The 19,689-nt window shown below is 51.0% G+C and overlaps 1 protein-coding gene across 6 annotated transcripts in view; it reads right to left on the reverse strand.

Annotated features, from left to right (window-relative positions):
• Nucleotides 1–1,334: 1,334 nt before the first annotated feature.
• FAM193B (family with sequence similarity 193 member B) overlaps nucleotides 1,335–19,689 on the reverse strand; it is a gene marked incomplete at its 5' end in the record, with an annotated part of 32,297 nt that continues 13,942 nt past the window's right edge. The window contains 9 exons of one of the 6 annotated variants that reach the window (XM_081134053.1): nucleotides 1,335–1,721; nucleotides 3,638–3,735; nucleotides 4,605–4,680; nucleotides 4,814–5,837; nucleotides 12,180–12,419; nucleotides 13,306–13,507; nucleotides 16,614–17,001; nucleotides 18,136–18,373; nucleotides 19,206–19,418. In XM_081134053.1, coding sequence (XP_080990179.1) covers nucleotides 3,639–3,735; nucleotides 4,605–4,680; nucleotides 4,814–5,837; nucleotides 12,180–12,419; nucleotides 13,306–13,507; nucleotides 16,614–17,001; nucleotides 18,136–18,373; nucleotides 19,206–19,418 — 2,478 coding nt within the window. In that variant the 3' untranslated portion in view covers nucleotides 1,335–1,721; nucleotide 3,638. Of the gene's footprint in view, nucleotides 1,722–3,637; nucleotides 3,736–4,604; nucleotides 4,681–4,813; nucleotides 5,838–12,179; nucleotides 12,420–13,305; nucleotides 13,508–16,613; nucleotides 17,002–18,135; nucleotides 18,374–19,205; nucleotides 19,440–19,689 lie in introns of all 6 variants that reach the window. The other 5 variants (XM_081134052.1, XM_081134051.1, XM_081134054.1 and 2 more) reach the window with 5 other exon arrangements.

The following is a 19,689-nucleotide window of genomic DNA, read 5'->3' on the forward strand; positions in this document are numbered from 1 at the left end:
TGCATGGGATGACGCTCAACCCACTGAGCCACACTGGCTGGGCGAGGCAGAATTTAACATAGCTGTGCCAATTCAACTTAAGGGCAGGAGGCTGGTGCAACAGAGAGTGAGAGGAACACAGGTAATACACAGAGAAAGGTTTCACAGGAGACTATCCATACTTCCTTGGGGTTGGGAAAGGCAAGGGTCCAAGAATTGTGAGCCTGTGGGCAATGCTGTTCCACTTCTTTAGAAGAGGAAGTTGGCACTTACTGCCAGCTCATGGTGGGGCTTAACCAGGTGGAGGGGTGGGGTGGAAAGAGGGAGTGGTTTCTAGTCCTGCTCCCAACACTCCATAAAAGTATCTTAGTGAGTGTGTGGCCACTGCCTCCATCACTCCCCACATGAGCTGAAGTTAAGAGTTGGTTTTAGTCGAGAAAACACTGGGGGCAAGGAGCTGGGACACATACGTGTGTGAGGCATTTTTATTTTATTTTTAAAAAAATATATCTTTTATTGATTTCAGAGAGAGGAAAGGAGAGGGAGAGAGAGATAGAAACATCAATGATGAGTCATTGATCGGCTGCCTCCTGCACACCCGACTGGGGATAAAGCCTGCAACTCAGGCATGTGCCCTGACAGGGAATCAAACCCCGATCACCTGGATCCTAGGTTGACGCTCAACCGCTGAGCCATGCCTGACCGGGCAGCGAGGCATTTTTAGCAAACCTATTATATTAAAACCTGACTTTATAAACCAGATCTACTGGATGGGGGTGGGGTGGGGTGGGTGGTAGTTTGCTTTACTTTACAGAAGGGTTCATTATCCTCTTAACTCTCAAGTACTTAAGCTACATGTCTTATTCCCATTAGAAAGTCAGATCCAATTTATAAAACCTCCATCTACCCCCCCCCCTTTCCCTGACAATCCCAAATACCCAGGCTAAGCTTTCCCCAAGCTCCTTCTCACATCAGCTACTCATAGACCAAGTCCCATTCCTCCAATTCACCCAACTTACAGGGGGGAAAGAGACAGTGTGGGGAAGGGGTTGCTTCCGTACAAGGCCTCACAACAGGAGGAAAGGGCACAGAGACCAGTCATAGAGGCCTGTGCTCTACCCCTGATCAGGCAGACTGAGTTTACTACACTTTCCTATCTTAGCTTTAGGTTCATCTATAAAATTCCCACTTAACTGTCCCACTTAGAACATCAAGAATTAAATGGAAACAATGCCAAGCCATTGATACATAGTATATGCCTAACATGGTTAGTGACTAAGGCAGGTCCCTTGCTTCTGATTACATCCCTCACCTCACCCCTGACCCAGCCTAGCAAATGACCAACACACCGAGTCTGTGTCCAAATGTCGCTTTATCTTTCGGCAGGAAAGATCTTCACAGTATCAAAAGTAAAGAATTAAAAAACAACAACAAACAAACAAAATAAAACACAAAAAGAGCAGTGTTGGGCCAGCAGTACCATCAGCCCCCGGCCCACAGGCCAGCCCAGCCCCCGGGCTCTGAGTGTGGAGGCTGCGTAGCACCAGGAGGCGGCTCTGTGGAGGTCCTGAGGGGCCCCAGCCCAGCACGGCATCCAGTCAGCTTTTGGTTGGTCCAGGATGGCGGGGAGCAGGGAGGGTCTTGGGCAGGTGAGTAGGGATGTGGAGGAGGAAGAAACTGTAGACCTTCAGCTGGCAGTTGGGGGTCTCAGGACACCCTGAAGAGGCTGGACCCAGCAGGGGCTGAGAAAACAGAAGAGCATGGCCACATGGTGAGTAATGGCCTTCCCATGCCAGCTCTGGGTCTCCGAGCGTCCTCGTGGAGGCAGAACAGTTGCCTACTACTTTTGCTCCCACAGACGTCCTCAATCACCTCCAACAGTGGATGAAAGTTAAGACCTTGTCAGGAAACAGCCCCAGTCCTGGTGTTCTATCAACATGTGAAACATCCTAGACCTCCAGGAATGTGGGACCATCCCTGAGGAGCTCATGGCCCCCTGTGGCAGCATACCCCTCCCAGGCCAGTACGGAGCAAAAGCCCAACCTCTGGCATGTGCTCTCTTGGGTACAGGCAGGGGAGAGGCCACCTCTGCTCTCAGACTTCTCCTGTAAGCTCCAGTTACACAGCCTGGGTTGGTCCCAAGTCTGTGCTAGCACTACTTTCTCTTGCACTCAGGGCTCCCTGTCCTGCTCTGAGGAGGGTAAAGGTCAAAGGAGATCAGGGGGTAGGGGGGGTGGAGGAAGCGAGCATCTCCTGTCATGGGAAAGAGATCAGCCAAAGAGGGAGAATATGGCTGGATGAGGTTTCTTGGATGACAGGGGCATTGGGCCTGTGGGAGGAGGTACACCTTTTTCTCTCAGAAGGGACAATAAAGTGCCTGAGGTCCCCACCACTCCTGGTTTCAGTGGAGGTAGAGAAGAGAGGCAAGAGGGCACCCTGGCCCCGGCAGAAGGTCTTGGGAGTGTACATATCTGTTTGGCAAAGGATCAGGGAACTCAGCCCCTCAGAGCAGCAGGGTTGAGGAAAGTCCTGACTCTGGGGCAGCACAGGGGTACCAGAGGAAGCCCAGCCCCAAAGGCTGCACCTGGGGAGCTGAGGCCAACATCAACAGTGGGGGTTCCTGAACCAAAATAGGAAAAGGAGACTCAGCCAAGGATCCAGGAAGTCTGCTGCCCTGGCCCAAAGAGGCACTGGGAAGAGGAGGAGGGGGACAGGTGAGGATACCCTCCTGGCAGTGGGGTGGTCCTGGGCTCAGCCCACCTGCCCCAGCATCCTGTTCCCTTAAGGGCACTATGCAGTTACCAACCAGAAAAGGCCTGACCTGAGACACAGCTCAGCATTGAGATATGGCACCACACAGCCATTAGGCCCCAAACCCAGCATCAAAGCCTGCTTGCCAGCCACCCTTCTCTTCTGTACTATGGTTCTCAGCCTAGTGTCTTCTCCAGTCTTCCATTTTAGTCCAGGACATCAGTGGTCAATAATTCAGACAAAAGGGTTTGTACAGGTGGCCAGGAAGGGAGGCCAGAGCCCAGCTGGGGGCCAGGTCTCTTCTTCCAGGAGGCAGATTTGCTATCGATGTCCTCAAAGAATCTATCCTGTTGAGGGAGGGAACCCACCAACTCCTCCCTCCATGCCTAAATGACCTGTAAGTCCTTGGTCTAGCTTGACCATGCCTCACTGCTCCCTTGGGGCTGGCCCTGGTAGCCTGCATGGAGGAGCCAGGCGCAGCAAATGAGATTCAACTCTGAGGCTGATAATGTCAGGGGTGGGAACAGCCCTCTGGGGCCCATGGTTGTCAAGGCACTTTGGGAGGCAGCTGGCAAGGGAAGTAGAGGCCTGGCGGAGATACCCCAGGGGATGGCAGTGCAGGAAGAGACCCTTAAGGAGCATGGGCAGGAGAGCTCACAGGAGGGCCTGGCCCCAGGAGGAGCAATGAAAGGACAGAGGCCTGGGGATAAATGGCTGCAGAAGAGACAGGGCTTGTGCCTCTGGAGAGCATAGCCTGCTAGGTTGTCGCTGTGGAGGTGCAGGGGTCAGGGATGCCAAGCCCCTAGTCCAATTCCCTGTGCCTCAGAGCATGAAATGGGCTGGTGGGGGCACAGAAGCTGGCAGAACACTGGAAGAGGGTACACAGGACACTTGGGGGTTTCTATACCTCACTGAGCTGTGCTGGGAGTGGTTTTCTTGAGGCTGAAGTTGGTCCAGTTCACAGCAACTTTCTGACGTGTTTGCTTTGCAGAATCCAAACAGAATCTGTCAGGTTTGAGGGATGACACAGGAGAAGTACAATCAGAGATTCCCCCTGCCTACTGGATCCCTCTCGTAGACCTGTGTGTTCTAGTCACTAAAGAAGCCAGGTCAGCTCTGCACATCCTCTACAGTTCCTGGGTGTTGGGGTCTGGCAGGAATGGGAGCTGTGCTGGCTGGGGGGCTACCTGGATGGAGCACCCACAAGCCCAGGGGACAATATATGAAGAGTTGACACTGCCTTAGGATACGACCTCCTCTTCCCCCTGCATTTTTCTCTAGCTATACTGGGCTGCCTACCGTTCCCCTAAGGATGTGTTTCTTTCACCCTCAAACCTCTGTATGTGCTGACCCGACTGTCACAAATGTTCTTTTATTTTGCCTGGCTGACTCATTCTCCAAGTTTCAGCTTGGCTACCACCTCTTCTGGGAGGGCTTACCTGGCAGCCCCCACCCCTCAGCTTGGTTTGCAGTCTCTTTTGTAGCCAACCCCCCAGCCCCACGCCCTTACTCCTGTAAGAGCACTTATCACCAGACAAGTGTTTATGCTCTCCCCCCATCTAGACTGTTTGATTCACCTCTGCCCCAGAGCTCAGCCCAGGCAGAGCAGAGGAAGTACAAGTGAATAAACAAAGTGAACGAAGCCAGAAAAAGCCCTGGTTCTTGGGGCCTGACATGCCTGCCTCCTTCAGTCAGTCCCTTGCACCTTCCCAGGTGCCCAATCCTGCCAAGTGGCCTCCTGGGTTCCAGTACGGAGTCTGGTAAGAAAAAGCCTGGAGGAGATGGAGAGGCTCCATCCAAGGGTTCAGAGCTGAGGGAGAGGCCTTTCTGAAAGGCCCAGGTGTAGGTGGGACAGCAGGTAGCCCCACACCTACCTCTTGAAGTATTCCACCTCCCGGTCAGTCTCATCCATCTCCACCCCATCCATGTCCTTGGGCAGGAACACATCGTCTAGGAAGACACAGCCAGGAGGGCTCAGTGCCCACAGCCAGGCTTCTGGGTCAGCGCTGCCCACACATGAGGACTGCCCTCCACCCCGTGGGCTGGCAGGGTGGGGGTCAGCCACTGTTCCTGGTGCACTCACCCAAGGAGGAGGCCGACTTCTCCTGCTTGTTGCGGCTCCGGCGGCTGCGACCCTTGCCCTGTGGCAAGCTCTGTGGCCTTACTGGGCCTGGGGGCTGTATAGACTCCTGTTGCAGAGGCCGTGCCTTGGCCTCACCTGGCCAGTTTCGCCAGGAGCTGCCCTTCTCCTTGTCAACTTTTGGGCTGCCAGCCCAGCCTGCTTCTGGCCAGCTCCCCTGGCTCCCCTCTCCAGCCTCAGCACAGCTGCCCACTTTGGGAGGCTCCGGGGCCTTGCCTGGCTGCTTAGGGCTAGAGGTCTGGTTCTTAGCACTGGGAGCCTCCAGGCTGGCTGAGGACCGGGGGGTTGGACTCGCCTCACTCTTTTTAGCCTGACTGCCCTGTCTCTTGCCTTTCCGCGTCTTCCCACCTGAGGCTATTGGCTCAGGCAGCTCCTGCTTGCAACTAGGGACTTCCTTTGGGTTTGGCTCCTCAGAGCTGGTGTTGCCTGGCTTGGGTGTTTTGACCCAGATCACTCGGGACAGGTTGGGCACAGTGTTGAGTCTCCTCACTAGCCCGTTCTCAGGGATGATACCAGGAGGGGGGCCCTTCACCTCTGTCCACAGTGGTTGGGGGCCTCTCATTTCTGCCCATGGTGGGGCTGACTCGCTTGGAGCTTGTAATGTGTGGTTCTGAGGGGAGCCCAAAGTCAAAGGGGACAGGTCAAGGTTGATATCAGGCCGGTGCTCTGAGGAGCCATTGAGGTTCGAAGGGGGTAGACTCTGGGTCTCTGGCTCAGCAGCCCCCTCCTTAGAGAAGCCATTGCTGTCCATGCTGAGCTCACACACACTGAAGCTGGCACGGATGGAGTCCTTGACAGTGTTCTTGATCTCCTGCAGACGGCTGCTCAGGAAGCTGTTGACCCGATCCAGCTCCCGGTCAGGCCACTCCAAAAATCTCTCCCTGGCAGGCCTCAGTTCCCGGCTTCCAGAAACACCATGATTCACCTGCTTTAGAGCGTCTGCTGCCAACTGGGCCTTCTCCTTTTCCTGCCAATACAAGAGGCGGTTTCAGCAGGGTCCTGGCAGCTAACAGGCACAACGTGACATTTGACACACCAGCCTGGGGCCCAGCTCTACTACTAATTGGCTAGAGGCAGGGCCTGGCAATCCTGGCCTTCCACCCTGCAGGAGTGAAGATGAAATGCAATCAGACAGGTACACATCCTGGGGGTGGAGGCAGTTAGACCCAGTGGGCAAGGTTTTTACAGCTCGTTCATCCAGAGCCCCCCTGTCAGTCCTAGGGCCTACAAAGGCTGGACTCAAAGGGGTAGGAACAAAGCTCATTGAATCTTGCCTTCCAGGTCTGAGCTTGAGCAATCCACCTATTTGCTGTGTCTCAGTGGAGTGTGTGTAAAATGGGGACAATAATCTGGAGCGAAGACCAAAGTGGGGACACATGTGAGGAAGATGGCTGCTACAGAAGGATTCCCTCCAATTCTACAGGCTGTGAGGGGGAAAAGCTGTGCCATTATATGGGTCTTTCAGAAACATGTGGAAATGTTTCTGAACTGCCAAGGCAGATCAGACTACTTTCGGTGGTTGAGAATGTGTGCCCATCTGATGCTGTGCACAAATGTCACTGAAGAGGGCCAAGTTCCTATAGGAAGGCCACTCACTGCTCAGTTGGTCTCAAGTAATCAAGGCCACACCTAAAGTGTGCCCCACAGCATACAATGGACAGCCACACGGGGCCCCTAGGGCAAGATGTAAAAGCAGCCCCTTTGCCCAGGTGAGGCCCAGGAGGCTCAGGGAGGCTGGACCCTGTTGATTAGTGTTGACAGAACCAGATCTGGAGAGTGAAAAGGAAAGTCACCCTACCCCTCTGCCCAACCTCAAAGCACCAGCAGGCCAAGGAGACCTTTATAGGAAGACAGGAGACAGATGTCAAAGGCCTATGGGAAGGTGGTGGACTGGTATTGTGCTAGGGGCTGAATGACTTCCACAATTTCACATATTTCCAGCTGACTTGGGACTGAAGGGGAAGAAACAGAAAAAGGAAAGTAGGGACAGAAAAGAAGGCATGCCACCACCTCAAAGTCAACTTAAAGAGGGTGACCCTGTGTACCAACGGGCATACATTTATCCTCTTATCCTTTTTCCCCCCTTTAAAGTATTTTTGTAAAGTTCTCTCATTGTTTTTGAACACTGGCTCCACAACTGACTAGGACCACAACCGTGGGACCTTGGACAAATCACTCATTTTCTTTGAACTTTACTATCCTCATTTGTAAATCTGGGAGAAAAATGACCTACCTATACTTCATAGGGTTGTTATGAGGACACCTGAGAATGTGTGTCCCTCTCACAGGCCACACGTAAGGCTACGCACCTTGACACCATGGTGCTCAGATGAGGGAGCAGCTCAGTCTGGAGCAGTGTCTCCAGCTACGCACCATCACGTTCAAGGCCATGGGCAGAGCACTGAGGCCATGGGGGTGCACAAAGGATTGCAAGGCCCTTCTCTTCAATCCTCCCCTGTACCAGAACATCTTTGCTTTTGTTAAAAGTGGAGTTCCAGGGGACTAGGGGGTGGGGAAAGGTGGAGGAGAGTATAGGGGGGGATAAATGGTGATGGAAAACTTGACTTGGGGTGGTGAACACACAACACAGTGTATGATGTGTTGTGGAGTTGAGCATCTGAAACCTGTATAATTTTGTTAACCAGTGTCACCCCAATAAATTCAATAAAAAGGGGGGGGGGGAGAAACTGAGTTCCTTTTCATTTGCAGAATAGAGTAAGTTCTGCTGCTAAGCAAAGATGTCTGAAAACTGGTGTAGAGGGAGCAATATGGAACAGCATACAACTTGGCAGTGAAAAGCAGGAAACACATTTTCTGCCAGGCACTATGAGCTCGGTATTTCCCACAGGTTGTCTCATTTAATCCTTATAACTGCCCTTGCTGCATCATTTTCCTCAATTTACAGATGAGGACACTCGACTTTGGAAAGAATAAGGAACTGGCCCAAGGTTACATGGCTAGTAAGTGGCAGAGTCGAGACAGCACACCCAGCTGTGATCTGCAGAAGTTCTTATGTTTTTCAATCCCGTCTGACAGTCATTTCATGATCATCGACTCTGAGGCTCTAGACTGGGTTCTGAGAATTCAGCTGTGCAGAAGACAGTCTCTGCTCGTTGACTTGAGTGTACTGGGGGAGAAAAACATGCAAACAGGCTGTTTAATTCTGAGTGACAGGGACATTCTGAGTGATAGTGATAAGAGCTACAGGGAAAAAAGCACAGGGTGCTCTGGGAACCCAGACTGGGCCATCAGGGAGTGCTTCCCAGGGGCGGTAATATCTCCCTGAGCATGAAGGGTGAGGAGGATTATTCTGGAGAGGGTGAGACAAGCACTTTCCAGACAGAAAAGCAAGTGGAAAGGCTGGGAAATGGAAAAGCACAAAATCTTTAGGGAGTGCAAACCACTTAGAGGTAGAGCTGGAGCCCAGATTTCTTCTGGGGGTAGGTAGAGTAGAGGTGGGCAGGAAGGCCAGAAGGGATAGACTGAAGTGAAGCTGGCAAACTAAGCAGGGGCTAGATCTTGAAGAACCTTGGAGGCCATGCTCGAGTCTAGGTTCAATCCTAAGGGCAACATTCAGCCATTGAAAGCTTTTGAAGTAGTGGCCACGCATGGAGAGAAGTGGATGGTTTGAGCTACTCGGGAGGTGGCATGGCCAGGACTCTCAGTGATGGGTGGGGAGAGAGAATGAGATGAGTCACAAAAACAACTCCAACAACCATTACTGCCATAGCAGCTACACTGACCAAACGCTCACTCTGCTGAACCTTTTCCATGCATCACTCCATTTCATTCTTGCAACAATCTGAATTAGGTTCTACTGTTCTTCTCATTTTATGGATGAAGAAACTGAGGCTTGGAGGTTAAGTGATTTGCCCAAGGTCATACAGCAAGGGTGGCAGAGCCAGGTTTCAAACTGAGGTCCAATTCCAAGGCCCACTGCTCTCGATCACCATGATGCAGTCCTCCCAAGATGGCACCCAGGTTCTGATTCAGGCGGCTGGGTGGATGGTGGTGTATCCAACTAGACAGACAATGGAGGAGGAGCAGGCCTCTTGGAGAAAGACAAGAAGCTCAGTTCTGGATGTGCTGAGTTGGAGTACCTGTGGAACGGCGTGAGGAGGTGCCTGGTAGCAGTAGTGGACATCAGTGTGAAGTGCACAGAGGAAACAGGTGGCCAGACTGAACTGGGAGGCAACACCATCTAAATGGCTTCTCTTTCCCAGGGATGTGTCCTCAAGGGGGAGAGTCGGGTAGAGGAAGAGGAGCTCACAAAGGAGACAGAAAAGGGGCAGAGAAAAAGACGGGAAATGTGGTGAATTTGGCATTCCCATTGTCCTTTCCTGCACCCTCCAGCTGAGAGTGGTAGTGCCAAAGAAAACAATGTTTGAAAAGGAGAACAAACACAAAATGCACGATGTTGCCTACTGGACAAAGAAGATGGGACAGGAGAGTATGACTTGGATTTGGCAACAAAGAAGTCACTGGTAGCTTTCTGGGGGGTAGGAGTGGAAAAGAGTTTGCTGTGAGATTGGAGAAGTAAAGAGAGTGAATGGAGAGACCATTTTTCAAGAGATTTGGCTGTGATGAGAGGAAAAAGATGAGTGGGGTGAGACAGAGGCTGTACGCTCAAGGAACAGTTGGCTGTTCAGTTTCAAAAGAGAGTAGTGGGCACAGTGGAATGCTGGTGGGAAAGAGCCCAGAGGAGAGGCTGCAGGCACAGGACAGGAAGTTGCTGGTAGCCTGAAGAGGCAAGAAAGGACTGCATGAGCCTTAGCTAAGAAAAGGGGCAATTCATCCTCATGACAAGAAAACTTGCAGGTGGGGCAGTAAGAAGTTGACAGAGTGCCTGTCCACTGGCCTTGTTGAAACAGGAAATGAGGTTATTTGCCAAAAATAAGGCGGGAGTGGGGGAAATGTGGAAGCTGGAGGAGAATGGAGGTCTAATAAAAGGGCTGTGATGAATGAAGTGATGAGGAGCAAGAAAACTAGGGAGCTCCAGAGGCCTACTGGGCAATGTAGGGGCTCAGGCAGGCGGAGACCATGTAGCCCAGGTGCCACAGATGGATTTGAGTCAGTGTTCTGCTTGAGGTATGGGAGAGGTGGGTTGGGTTCAAACCCAGGGCTGTAGTTTTTCTGAGTGGGTGGTTAATGGAAGGGCAATGGGGCAAGGAATTAATAATGGTAAGAGAGTGAGTAAATTATCTCACCTGGACGGGGAAGGGGAGAACAGGGCAGGCGACAGTTTTCAGTGGATAAAGAGGAGTGGCTGGGAGATGACAGAGCCAAGGGTCACTTCCAAAGGAGCAGGGGAGAGAGTTATGGTCTGAAAATCGTCTAAGGAGACAGAAAGACACTCGACTATATTTGTTCCCTGAGGTGGGACAGAATGAGCACTCTCTTGGATGACTACCAGGGGAAGCTGTGTTTTCGGTGAACAGCCATGTTGTAAGGCTAGGGGACAGGTAGAGGGACATGGGGAGGAGGATCATGTATAAACAGATAATGACCTGATGGCCTACCACATGACATTGAAACTGCCTGCTTCCATTGTATCCTGACCTCTACAATGTAATGGGCAGACAGTAGCTGTGCAATAAGTTTTTGAGCGAGTAGTGTGTGATAAATGGGGACTAGAGACATGTACGAGGTGTTAAGAGGAATACAGTGGGAGAAGTTACTTGAGCAAGGCTGCAAAAGAGGAGACATCTGAACTGAGCTTGGAAGGAAGTTGTCAGAAGAGGAGGGGAGAGAAGAGAGCATTATTGGTGAAAAGCACACGAGGCCTGGGAACTGTGAAGTGTGCTGTCTGAAACATAACTGCCTTAAGAAGCCAGGAAAGGTCAGAGAGACCACTGCTGCCCACAGGACACTTCTGGCCAGGCAATGCTGGATGGGGGGAGAAAGTGCTGACCATGTTCTGAAGGCAGTGGTGAGACCCCTTGGCTCACTGCATCAGGGTGCAGGACAAAGGTCCTGGGTTGTCCTTTGGGTTGGAAAAAGATGGAGAACCACTGCTGCTTTCCAGAGCACCAGGGCTGTTTGACCACCCAGGACCTGGAGCTAGCTGGTTGTGAAACCCAATCTCCTCAGCTGCTGGGCTACCAAGTATGGCACTGTGCAGACGCAGCTGGGGGTGGACAGGCAAAGAGGTAATGAGGCAAGGGACCAGCCATTAAGCCCTGGGGCTCACCTGACATCAGGGCTGCCCAGGAAGAACTCACTGGCCTCAGCCTGGGTCATTCCAATGGCTTCAATTACATCTCCATATTGGCAACTTCCAGCCCCACACCTCCATCTCTCCACTTGGATGTCTCGTGAGAACCTCTGAGGCAACATACCCCAGCTGAATTCCCATCTTCTTCCAATCCCATCCTTGCTCAGTGAAAGGCATGCCATTCTGCCAGTCACCTAAGCAAACACATGGGAAAAATCCCTAACTCCTTTGTCTCCCTGTCCTGTAATCATATCACCAAAGCCTGTTAACTTCTGCTTCCTTTGAAAATACACCTCTCCTGCTCCAGTCCACCATCAGTCATCTCTACTCTGGCCCTCAGCTTTTTGGTCTGGAGTATTACCCCGCCAGGCTACTTTCCATATTGCCACACAATAATCTTGAAATACTGAATTGACGAAGTGTATACTTTGATTAAAGCCCTCCAGTGACTCCCCCTCAGCTACAGGATCAAATCAAAGCTCTTCAGCAGGGCCTACAAGGCTCTTCCTCACCTCCACTGTCTGTCTAGTTTCTCCTGTTTGAACCCTGGCTGCACCAAGCTGCTGTGGATGTGCTATGCCCACTGCCAGGAGGGCCCTCCTGATGAATTTGTATTCACTCCCTGTGACTCAGTTCCTGAGTCAGCCTCTTGGTATGACCATTTCCAGCAAGCCCAGGAAGGATGGGGGGGCTTCCCTCATCCCAGTACTTGTCACACACTAATGTGCTCACCCAGTTTTGTGTTAGTCTCTCCACTGGACTGAGCTTCTCCAGGGTTAAGAACTTAACAAATGCTTTGACATCCAGTATTTATAGTGTTTGCTGAATGAATAAATGACTGACTGAAGCAAGTCCTGGGCTTGAAGGAGTCCAGCAAGCTGCTGCTGAGGCCAGGACTCATTTGTCCTCTAGTCATTGGCCCCCAGTCTCCTTGACCCTGATGCCTCCCAAACTCATTCAGACCTTCCCAGAGCAGTGAGCCATGCCAAGGTCTTTGGCAGTCAGCACCATTCATGCCCCTGAAATCTCGAGGGTTGGGGCAAGAGATTCCTTGGGAAGAAGAGGTGGTAGAGCTGGGCTCCCCTCCACACCCACCTTCTTTTTCAGCTTGTGCCGGGCCCGCTTGGCGGCCCTGGCGCTGTTGGGGACTTTGGGCTCCGTGCTGTTGATGAATTCCAGCAGCTCATCCACATCTCGGTGGTCCACGGCGGGCTCCCCAGGGATCCCGCCCAGGGCGCCCCCCTTCATGGGCAGCTCCTCTTTCCGCCTGGTCAGCCTCGAACGGAGCTTCTCTCGGATCTCGGTATAATTCCGACTCGTCGGGGCAGCGGGTGGCTGGGGGAGGGGGAGGTGCTGACGTTATACCCTGGGCCTGGGAAGCCCATAGGACTCCCACCCGCTGGCACCAAATGTGGTGAGAAGCGAGACAACTGTTCTTTCTACCACAGCCAGACGCCAAAGGGCTTAACCTCAGGCAGTGGGAGAAGAGAGTGGGAGATTCATGACAGTGTTGGGAGCACAATGGCATAGGAGCCAGGAAAGCAGGTTTGAGCCCAGGCTTTGTCACTTGGAAGATGTATGACCTTGGGCAGGTCACTGAGTCTTGCGAGCCTCAATTTTGTCATCTCTAAAATGAAGATAACTCCTAGCTCAAAAGTGACCAGCAATGTAATTACTTTCATTTCTTCTGTTCTCAACTGCTCTCCCCTAGCCGGCGGCCCCTTCCACTTCACCTTAGGAGACTTCTGAACTGCTTCCTTCCCCTCTCCAGAGACAGCATGTACTCTGCTCTGTGTCTCCTTCCTGGCACCATTTGTGCACATGGCCTGTCCCTCGGCTGGCTCTCACACTTGGGGGACTGAGAGCCTTTGCTTCCACTCTGCCTTCATCATGCACAAACGTTCACTTCTCTGTGATTATACATGTACACAAACTCATCAGAATTATAGCTTTCCTCTCTGCTATCTCCTTTCCTTTTGCCTAAGGAAAAAAAGTCAATCTTAAGAGAAACCACGAAAAGAGCAAAGGTAGCAAAATGTTTAAAAATCCCTACCTCACCAGTTTGCTGTGAGGATCACGTGAGCAGTCACAGGTGTGAGGACTCACAGGGTCCCAGCGTGGCTTAATATCCCCTTGAGCAAGGGGTTTCTGGGGAGAGCAGGCACTCCTCTGGCTCACCTTGGCCGGCCCAGCCCTCTCTGGCGTGGGCAGGTTCACTCACCGCATTGTGGCCGAAGAACTCACAGTAGCAGCAGTCGCAGAACTTCCCATCTCTCTGGTGGGTGGAGGATGAGGTGCAGGAGCTACGCTCTGAGCTGCTGTCCTCTTCCTCGCCCAGCCCCTCATCTGCCTCGCAGGGCTGGGGCAGTTGGCAGGCCAGGCCACTGTGTGTAAACTTGTGCCCCTTGCACCCAGGGTCTCTGCTGACAGGGGAGAAAGGCCCAAAGGTGAGAGGGCAGAGCAGGAGGAGCAGGCTACAACAGGAACCTGGAGAAGCAGCCCCACCACCATTGTCCTCACTGCCCTTAAGTTGCCACATCCCACGAAGGTCACGGCAGTCAGGATGCATCAGTGCCTCTCACAAGAACAGGGCTAACACCCTCGCTGTCCTTCAGGGCCCAGCTCAATGGCACTGTTCTGGAAAGGTCCCCCATGCCTCCCCCCGCCCACACCCACGTGACCCTCCCAGACTCTGATGGCACAGCATACATTTGTCTGCATCCTACTGTCTACCACACTTTACCACGATGATCTGTTTGCCTGCTTGTCTCAGATCAACTGTGTACTCTCCAAGGGCTGCTTCTATTTTTTGGTACCCAGTGTATAGCATAACAACAACCTTGCACACAGTAGGTGCTCAGTAAGTAGGTGCCTGAAGAGATTAGTGGGCTGATGGCTCCCCTGAAGCATCCAAAGAAGGTAAACAAGGTCAGTCTCCTTTCACTGTCTTTAAGGTCCTATGCCTGAGTCTGCACCAGTGGGCAAGTTGCCTTAGCCATGGGGCCTCAAGGTTAGGAAAGCAAATGTGCCTGTGGGCCACAGACTCTATGAGCTACTTGTTTGTGCCAGGTACTGTATTCAGTGTATTATTTCTAACCATCCCCTAAGGCCTGCAACACAGGTGTTGCTATCCCCACCTTGCAGTGGAGGAGACAGGCTCAGAGTGCTTCACTGCTTTGCTCAAGAAGTGGCCAGGACTCAGCCTGTGTCTGTGCACAAAGTTCATGCTCTCCCACTGCACTGCTGACTCTGGATTTCAGGAAGCACAGGACATCTTGTAACATAGACTGGCATCAGCAGTGGGAGCCAGGTGGAAGGGCGGGGCAGGGGGCCAGAAGGAGGCTTGTGGGTGGAAAAGGAGGAGCAGGAAGCCATTATCAGTGGTGCTTAGGGAAACTTAATCCAAATTGACCACTCTTCATCTGCTACATTAGCAAAATTACAATGCCGAGTGCCCCTGAGAATATGGAGAGATCAGCACCCTAACCTTGGTGCTATGGCATCACTGAGAGCTTTTTGGGAAGCAATTTTTCAGTGTATTAAAAACTCTTCTTAAAAAACAAAACCAAATAAACAAAGAAAAAAAGAAAGATATCCTGAGACTGATGAATTTCAGAGGGAAGGAGGAGGTAGGGGTGGGGGAGAGATTAATCAAAGAATGTATATGCATATATGCATAACCCATGGACACAGACAATAGCATGGAAAAGGCGGGGGGGGGGCTCAAAGCTAGGGGGAGGGGATCAATGGGGGGAAGGGGATATCTGTAATACTTTCAACAATAAAGATAAATTTTAAAAAAAAGAAAAAGAAAGATATCCTGACATCCTATAAACAGAACTTTTTTTCATTCTGAGGGACCTATTCCAAGGAGGAAAATCCAAAAGACAGAAAGAGCTTTAGGCAAAGACATTTTTAGAGACATTATTTATAATATTAAAATGTTGGAATGACCTAAATGTTCAGCAACTGGAGAATGGTAAAATGCACTGTGGAGAATATTCTCCCACCTGTGAAGCTGAGGCTCAGAAGACCCACAGGAGCCTAACAATGCTAAGTGAAACCACCAACCGTATAGACACTACCAACGCATGTGGGAGAGACATGGGAGGAAAACTGCTAAGAATGGTGGGATTTTAGAGTGGGCAACTATAAATGTATAATAAACACAAATCTGATTTATAATAAAAAATAGACACCTATCTTCTCCAAAGAACTGTATCTTTCAAATATATATTAATAAGACCTTTCTCAGTAACTAGAGTTACTTCTAGGACATAATTCTTACCTCAAACACAGATTTGGGTACAAGGATGCCTTGTTTATAATGGTTAAAAACTGGAAATGCCTAAATTTCCAGGGGTAGAGGAATGATAAAAAAGAATTATGCTAAAGCTATACAATGAGACATTATGTGGCCACTGAAGTGTTTTGAAGAATTTTTAACTGGAGAAATGCTCATGGTATAATGTTAAAAAGCGGTTACACAAAAATGTATATTGCCCTGGCCGGGTAGCTCATTTGGTTAAAGTGTCATTCCAATGCACCAAGGTTGCAGGTTCAATCCCCAGTCAGGGCACATACAAGAATCAACCAATGAATGCATGAATAAGTGGAACAACAAACTGATGTTTCTCTCTTGCGCTCTAAAATTAAAAAAATTTTTAAAACGTATATCGAACAGGGACCTAATTATGTTACATACAAAAACATCAGGAAGACTATACCACAGCATTAGAAGTTTATCTTTAGGTTAGGGACATTTTTTCTTTAGACATTTCTAAATTTTTCCAAGTTTTTAAAAATTTTTGGTTAATCCTCACATGAGGATATTTTTTCCATTGGTTTTCAGAGAGGGTGGAGGGGAGGTGGTGGGGAGAGAGAGGGAGAGAAAGAGAGAGAAAGAGAGAAACATCACTGTGAAAGACACGTTGACTGACTGCCTCCCACACTTGCCTCAACTGGGGGCAGAGAGTGAACCTGCAACACAGATACGTGCCCTTCACTGGGAGTCGAACCCACAACCCTTCAGTGGCCGACGCTCCAAACAATTAGCAATATCAGCCAGGGCAATTTTTACAAGTTTTAAAAAAAATAATAAACACAGCCTTAGCTGGGTTGGCTAAGTGGTTAGAGCATCAGACTGAAGGGTCCTGGGTTTGACTCTGGCCAAGGGCACGTACCTCAGGTGCAGGCTCAATCCCCAGCCCCCATCAGGGTATGTGCGGGAGGCAAACAATCGATGTGTCTCTCTCACATCAATTTCTCTCTCTCTCTCTCTCTTCCCCCCCTCCCTCTCCCTCCCTCTCCCTCCCCGTTCTGAAAAGCAATGGAAAAAATATCCTTGGGTGAAGATTAAAAATAATAATAATGATAAATACATATTTCTTTTATAATTGCAAAAACTATGAAAAAAACATAAACAGAGTCTACCCTTTAAGTTCCACCCCAAAGGTAGCCTTTGCAAAGTTTTCCAAAACTTGTAAGCCCAAGTTAGCAGGGAGTTTGCCTTTCAGGCCACTCGCTCACCTGTGAGTACTAGAGAGCTGCTGTGAGCTCGGTGGTGGGAGCAGAGGCCCGCCGCAGTGCCCACTGCAGTGCCCACTGCAGGGGTGGCTGCACCCCGAGAAAGGAGGAGGCATCTTCAGGAGTGGCATGCTGGTGGAAGGCAGGTGGGGGCTCTGACATGCCCCTGGAGTGTGTGGGGTGGCAGCAGCAGCAACAGGGCATTCTGAAACCTGCGTAGGGAATGGTGCTGTGGGGGTGGTGGGCAGCAGGTGTGGGTGGGGTGGTGAGCCAAAGGATCCAGAGTGAGATGGGATCAGCGATGCTGGCTGTGGGTGGTGGCCGGTGGGGCTGTTAGGTGGAGCAGTGAGGTCTGAGTGTCGGCGGTGCTCTGAGATGGGGAAAACCTCACCTGTGGGCACATGGGAGAGAAAGGTATCAGAGTGGGGGTCCAGACCTCAGGGAGGAAAGCCCAAGGACCCACTGCCCCAGCACCCTGCTTTTTGTGACCAGAGGGACCTATCTGGGCACAGTGCCTCAGCACAGTAGAACCATGAACTTTTGGGAATGTCCAGTAGTTCCACCTTGGGCTGGAGAGGTTTTTCTGAAGGCAGCAGCTCGGCTGAATAGGCTTGAGAAGCACAGGCCTGAGTGAGAAAGCACCAGGAATGTCAGCCCCACAGAAGGCCACACACCTCTACTGTGGCACAAGCAGGGAAACATATTCTGTTCACCAGGGTCTTCCTAAGACGTGCTTGCTCAGGCACTCCTCAGGCCCAAGACAGGATCTGCAGGAGCAAGCAGAACAGCAGGCTCTGTTCTGCCTCTGGGCTATGAGGAGACAGCGCAGTGTGCCAGACACTCTGGTGGCCCCAGATTTCAGAGAAGTAAAAAAAGGCCTTCATGACACTCTCTGGTTTATGCACCGAAACAACTGGAAATATGTACTGCTCAACTCTCACAGTTGAGGGGACAGCATCCCTCTGAAGAACTCAGCCCCTCCACTTACAAGTAGACAGTAATTCTGTATTTATACAGTATATCAATAAACTTTTTTTTTTTTGGTCTCTGATGGTTACCTCAGGGTCTAAAGAAGGCATATAGAGCTGCAAAACAGGCTAATAATCATGGCAGCTTGCACTGTCAACCTCTTATGGATGGAAGTGCAGCCTTTTATACCAACCCCTTGGGTAGAGAAAAGGATGCCTAGGAAGACAAAGGCACCCAGGGCCTCTGTGCTGCTGCAGGGGTCAGGTGGCCTGTAGTTTAAGTCCTAATGCCCCAAGGGCCCTCCCAGACTCCACTTTTTATTCAATCAGTGCTCCCAGGTCCCTTTTTGGCTCCAATGGGAACAGCTACCAGAGCCAGTGACAGCAGTGTTTTTCAACTTCAGAGTCTTGAGGAAAGAAGTGTCCCTCTGCTTCCACCAGAATAGCTCAACATTTATTTAATTTAATAACTGATCTTCTGGTTTTTTTGAACAAAGTGGTTGGGAAAACTGTCTACATTTATGAGGACTGTGTCTCTCTGGAGCTTGGAGACTCACCCGGGATGGAAGGAGGACTCCCAAGTGAGCTTCCTGGCACAGCCCCGCTGGAGTGTGGGGAGTTCCAGAGGCCCGAAAGCTTATGTGCTGACAGGAACGAGCTGGGATCCCAGTCCCCTGAGTTCCCATGGCAGGACGAGGATGAGGACGAGGACGAGGACGATGAAGAGGATGACGAAGAGGAGTGAGAGTCACCCCCACAAGACTGTGATTTGCAGGATGTGTGTGACAAGGAGATCTGGAGAAGAGGGAAGAAAGAGGCTCATGATGAAACAGCAAACATCAGAGTCAATCCTCTGCTGCCTAAGCTTACCCAGGAGCGCCTCCTCCTCTAGGTCCCCGTGCCTGGCCGAAGCACAATCACCACAACTCGAGGTGCAAGGGCAAATGTGGGCCAAGCCTTGGCCAGGAGGGGCTGTGCTGCTCCCAGTGAAGTAAAATGTGTGGATACTGGTGAGAGGCTGAGGAGAGGGGCACAGAGAATGCCTGTCAACTGTGGGCCTCTGGGGAGTCCTGAGAGCTGCTAAGGAGAGAAGAGTCTTTAAGCCAGGAGTCCTGCAGCTGAAATGATCCTGGGTAAAAGAGAGGGGCTAGAAGGGAATGAGAACCAAGTATAGTCTGACTGCTGTGATTCAGCAGATGGCAGACTTAGATGGCTCCCAGAATCTCAGAGGCCTTCTAACTGATGCACACTAGAGACCCTCAAACTGACCTTTGCCCTCTGTCATACTGGTTGGCTTTCAAGCCACCAGAGCTAAAGGCAGCCTGGTCAGTCACATGGAATGAGCAGGGTCTCCATCTACCAATTCCTATGAGCTGCCCCTCACACTGTGCACAGACTCTCCTCAGGGGCCAATGGGCTGCCTTAGGCCTCTCTCTTCTTCCCCCACATGTGAACCCAAGCCACTAACGCTGTGTGGATACAGCCCAGCAGCCTCTCAGCACCTGGGCATAGTGGCCATCTGAGGACAGCCACCTGAGGACAGGGAAAGAACAGCTCAACAACACCCTGACTTGTTTGGGCAGGCAGCCCTCCTGCACTCAGGGACCCCTTCACAGTAGTTACCTACCGCCACTGCATGCTCTCGACCTGTCTGCCTTTCATCTTCTTCCATGCTCCTTCGGCAACTCTGGCAGACCCATAGAGGCATCTCACCTAGGAGATTCTTGACAAGCTTTGGCATGAAGTCAGGGGGCAGCTTCTCACCCTGCAATACCAGTCCATTTTGGGAAGGGCCTTCCTCCCAGCCTTTGCGTTCCCGATGACACAGCAGGCAGCAAGTCTGCACAGAGGAGGGGGGAACCTGTCCAACAGACAGAAACAGGGTTTCCCAGGAGGGGAAAGGCTGCTTAGAAATACTAACAGTACTAATAATGTCACTTATTATGTGCCATGCACTGGGTTAGGCACTTTATATACATAATTTTAGCCCTTGTAACTGCTCTGCAAAGTAGGTGTTATTATTCCCATTTTTTAAAGATGAAGAAACAGATTTTAAAAAGTTAAATAAGTTGCCCAAGGTTGCAGAGCTAGTGAGTGGTTGAACTAGGATT

Source organism: Miniopterus schreibersii, assembly GCF_964146895.1.
Source record: "Miniopterus schreibersii genome assembly, chromosome: 4".
Taxonomy (NCBI): Eukaryota; Metazoa; Chordata; class Mammalia; order Chiroptera; family Miniopteridae; genus Miniopterus; species Miniopterus schreibersii.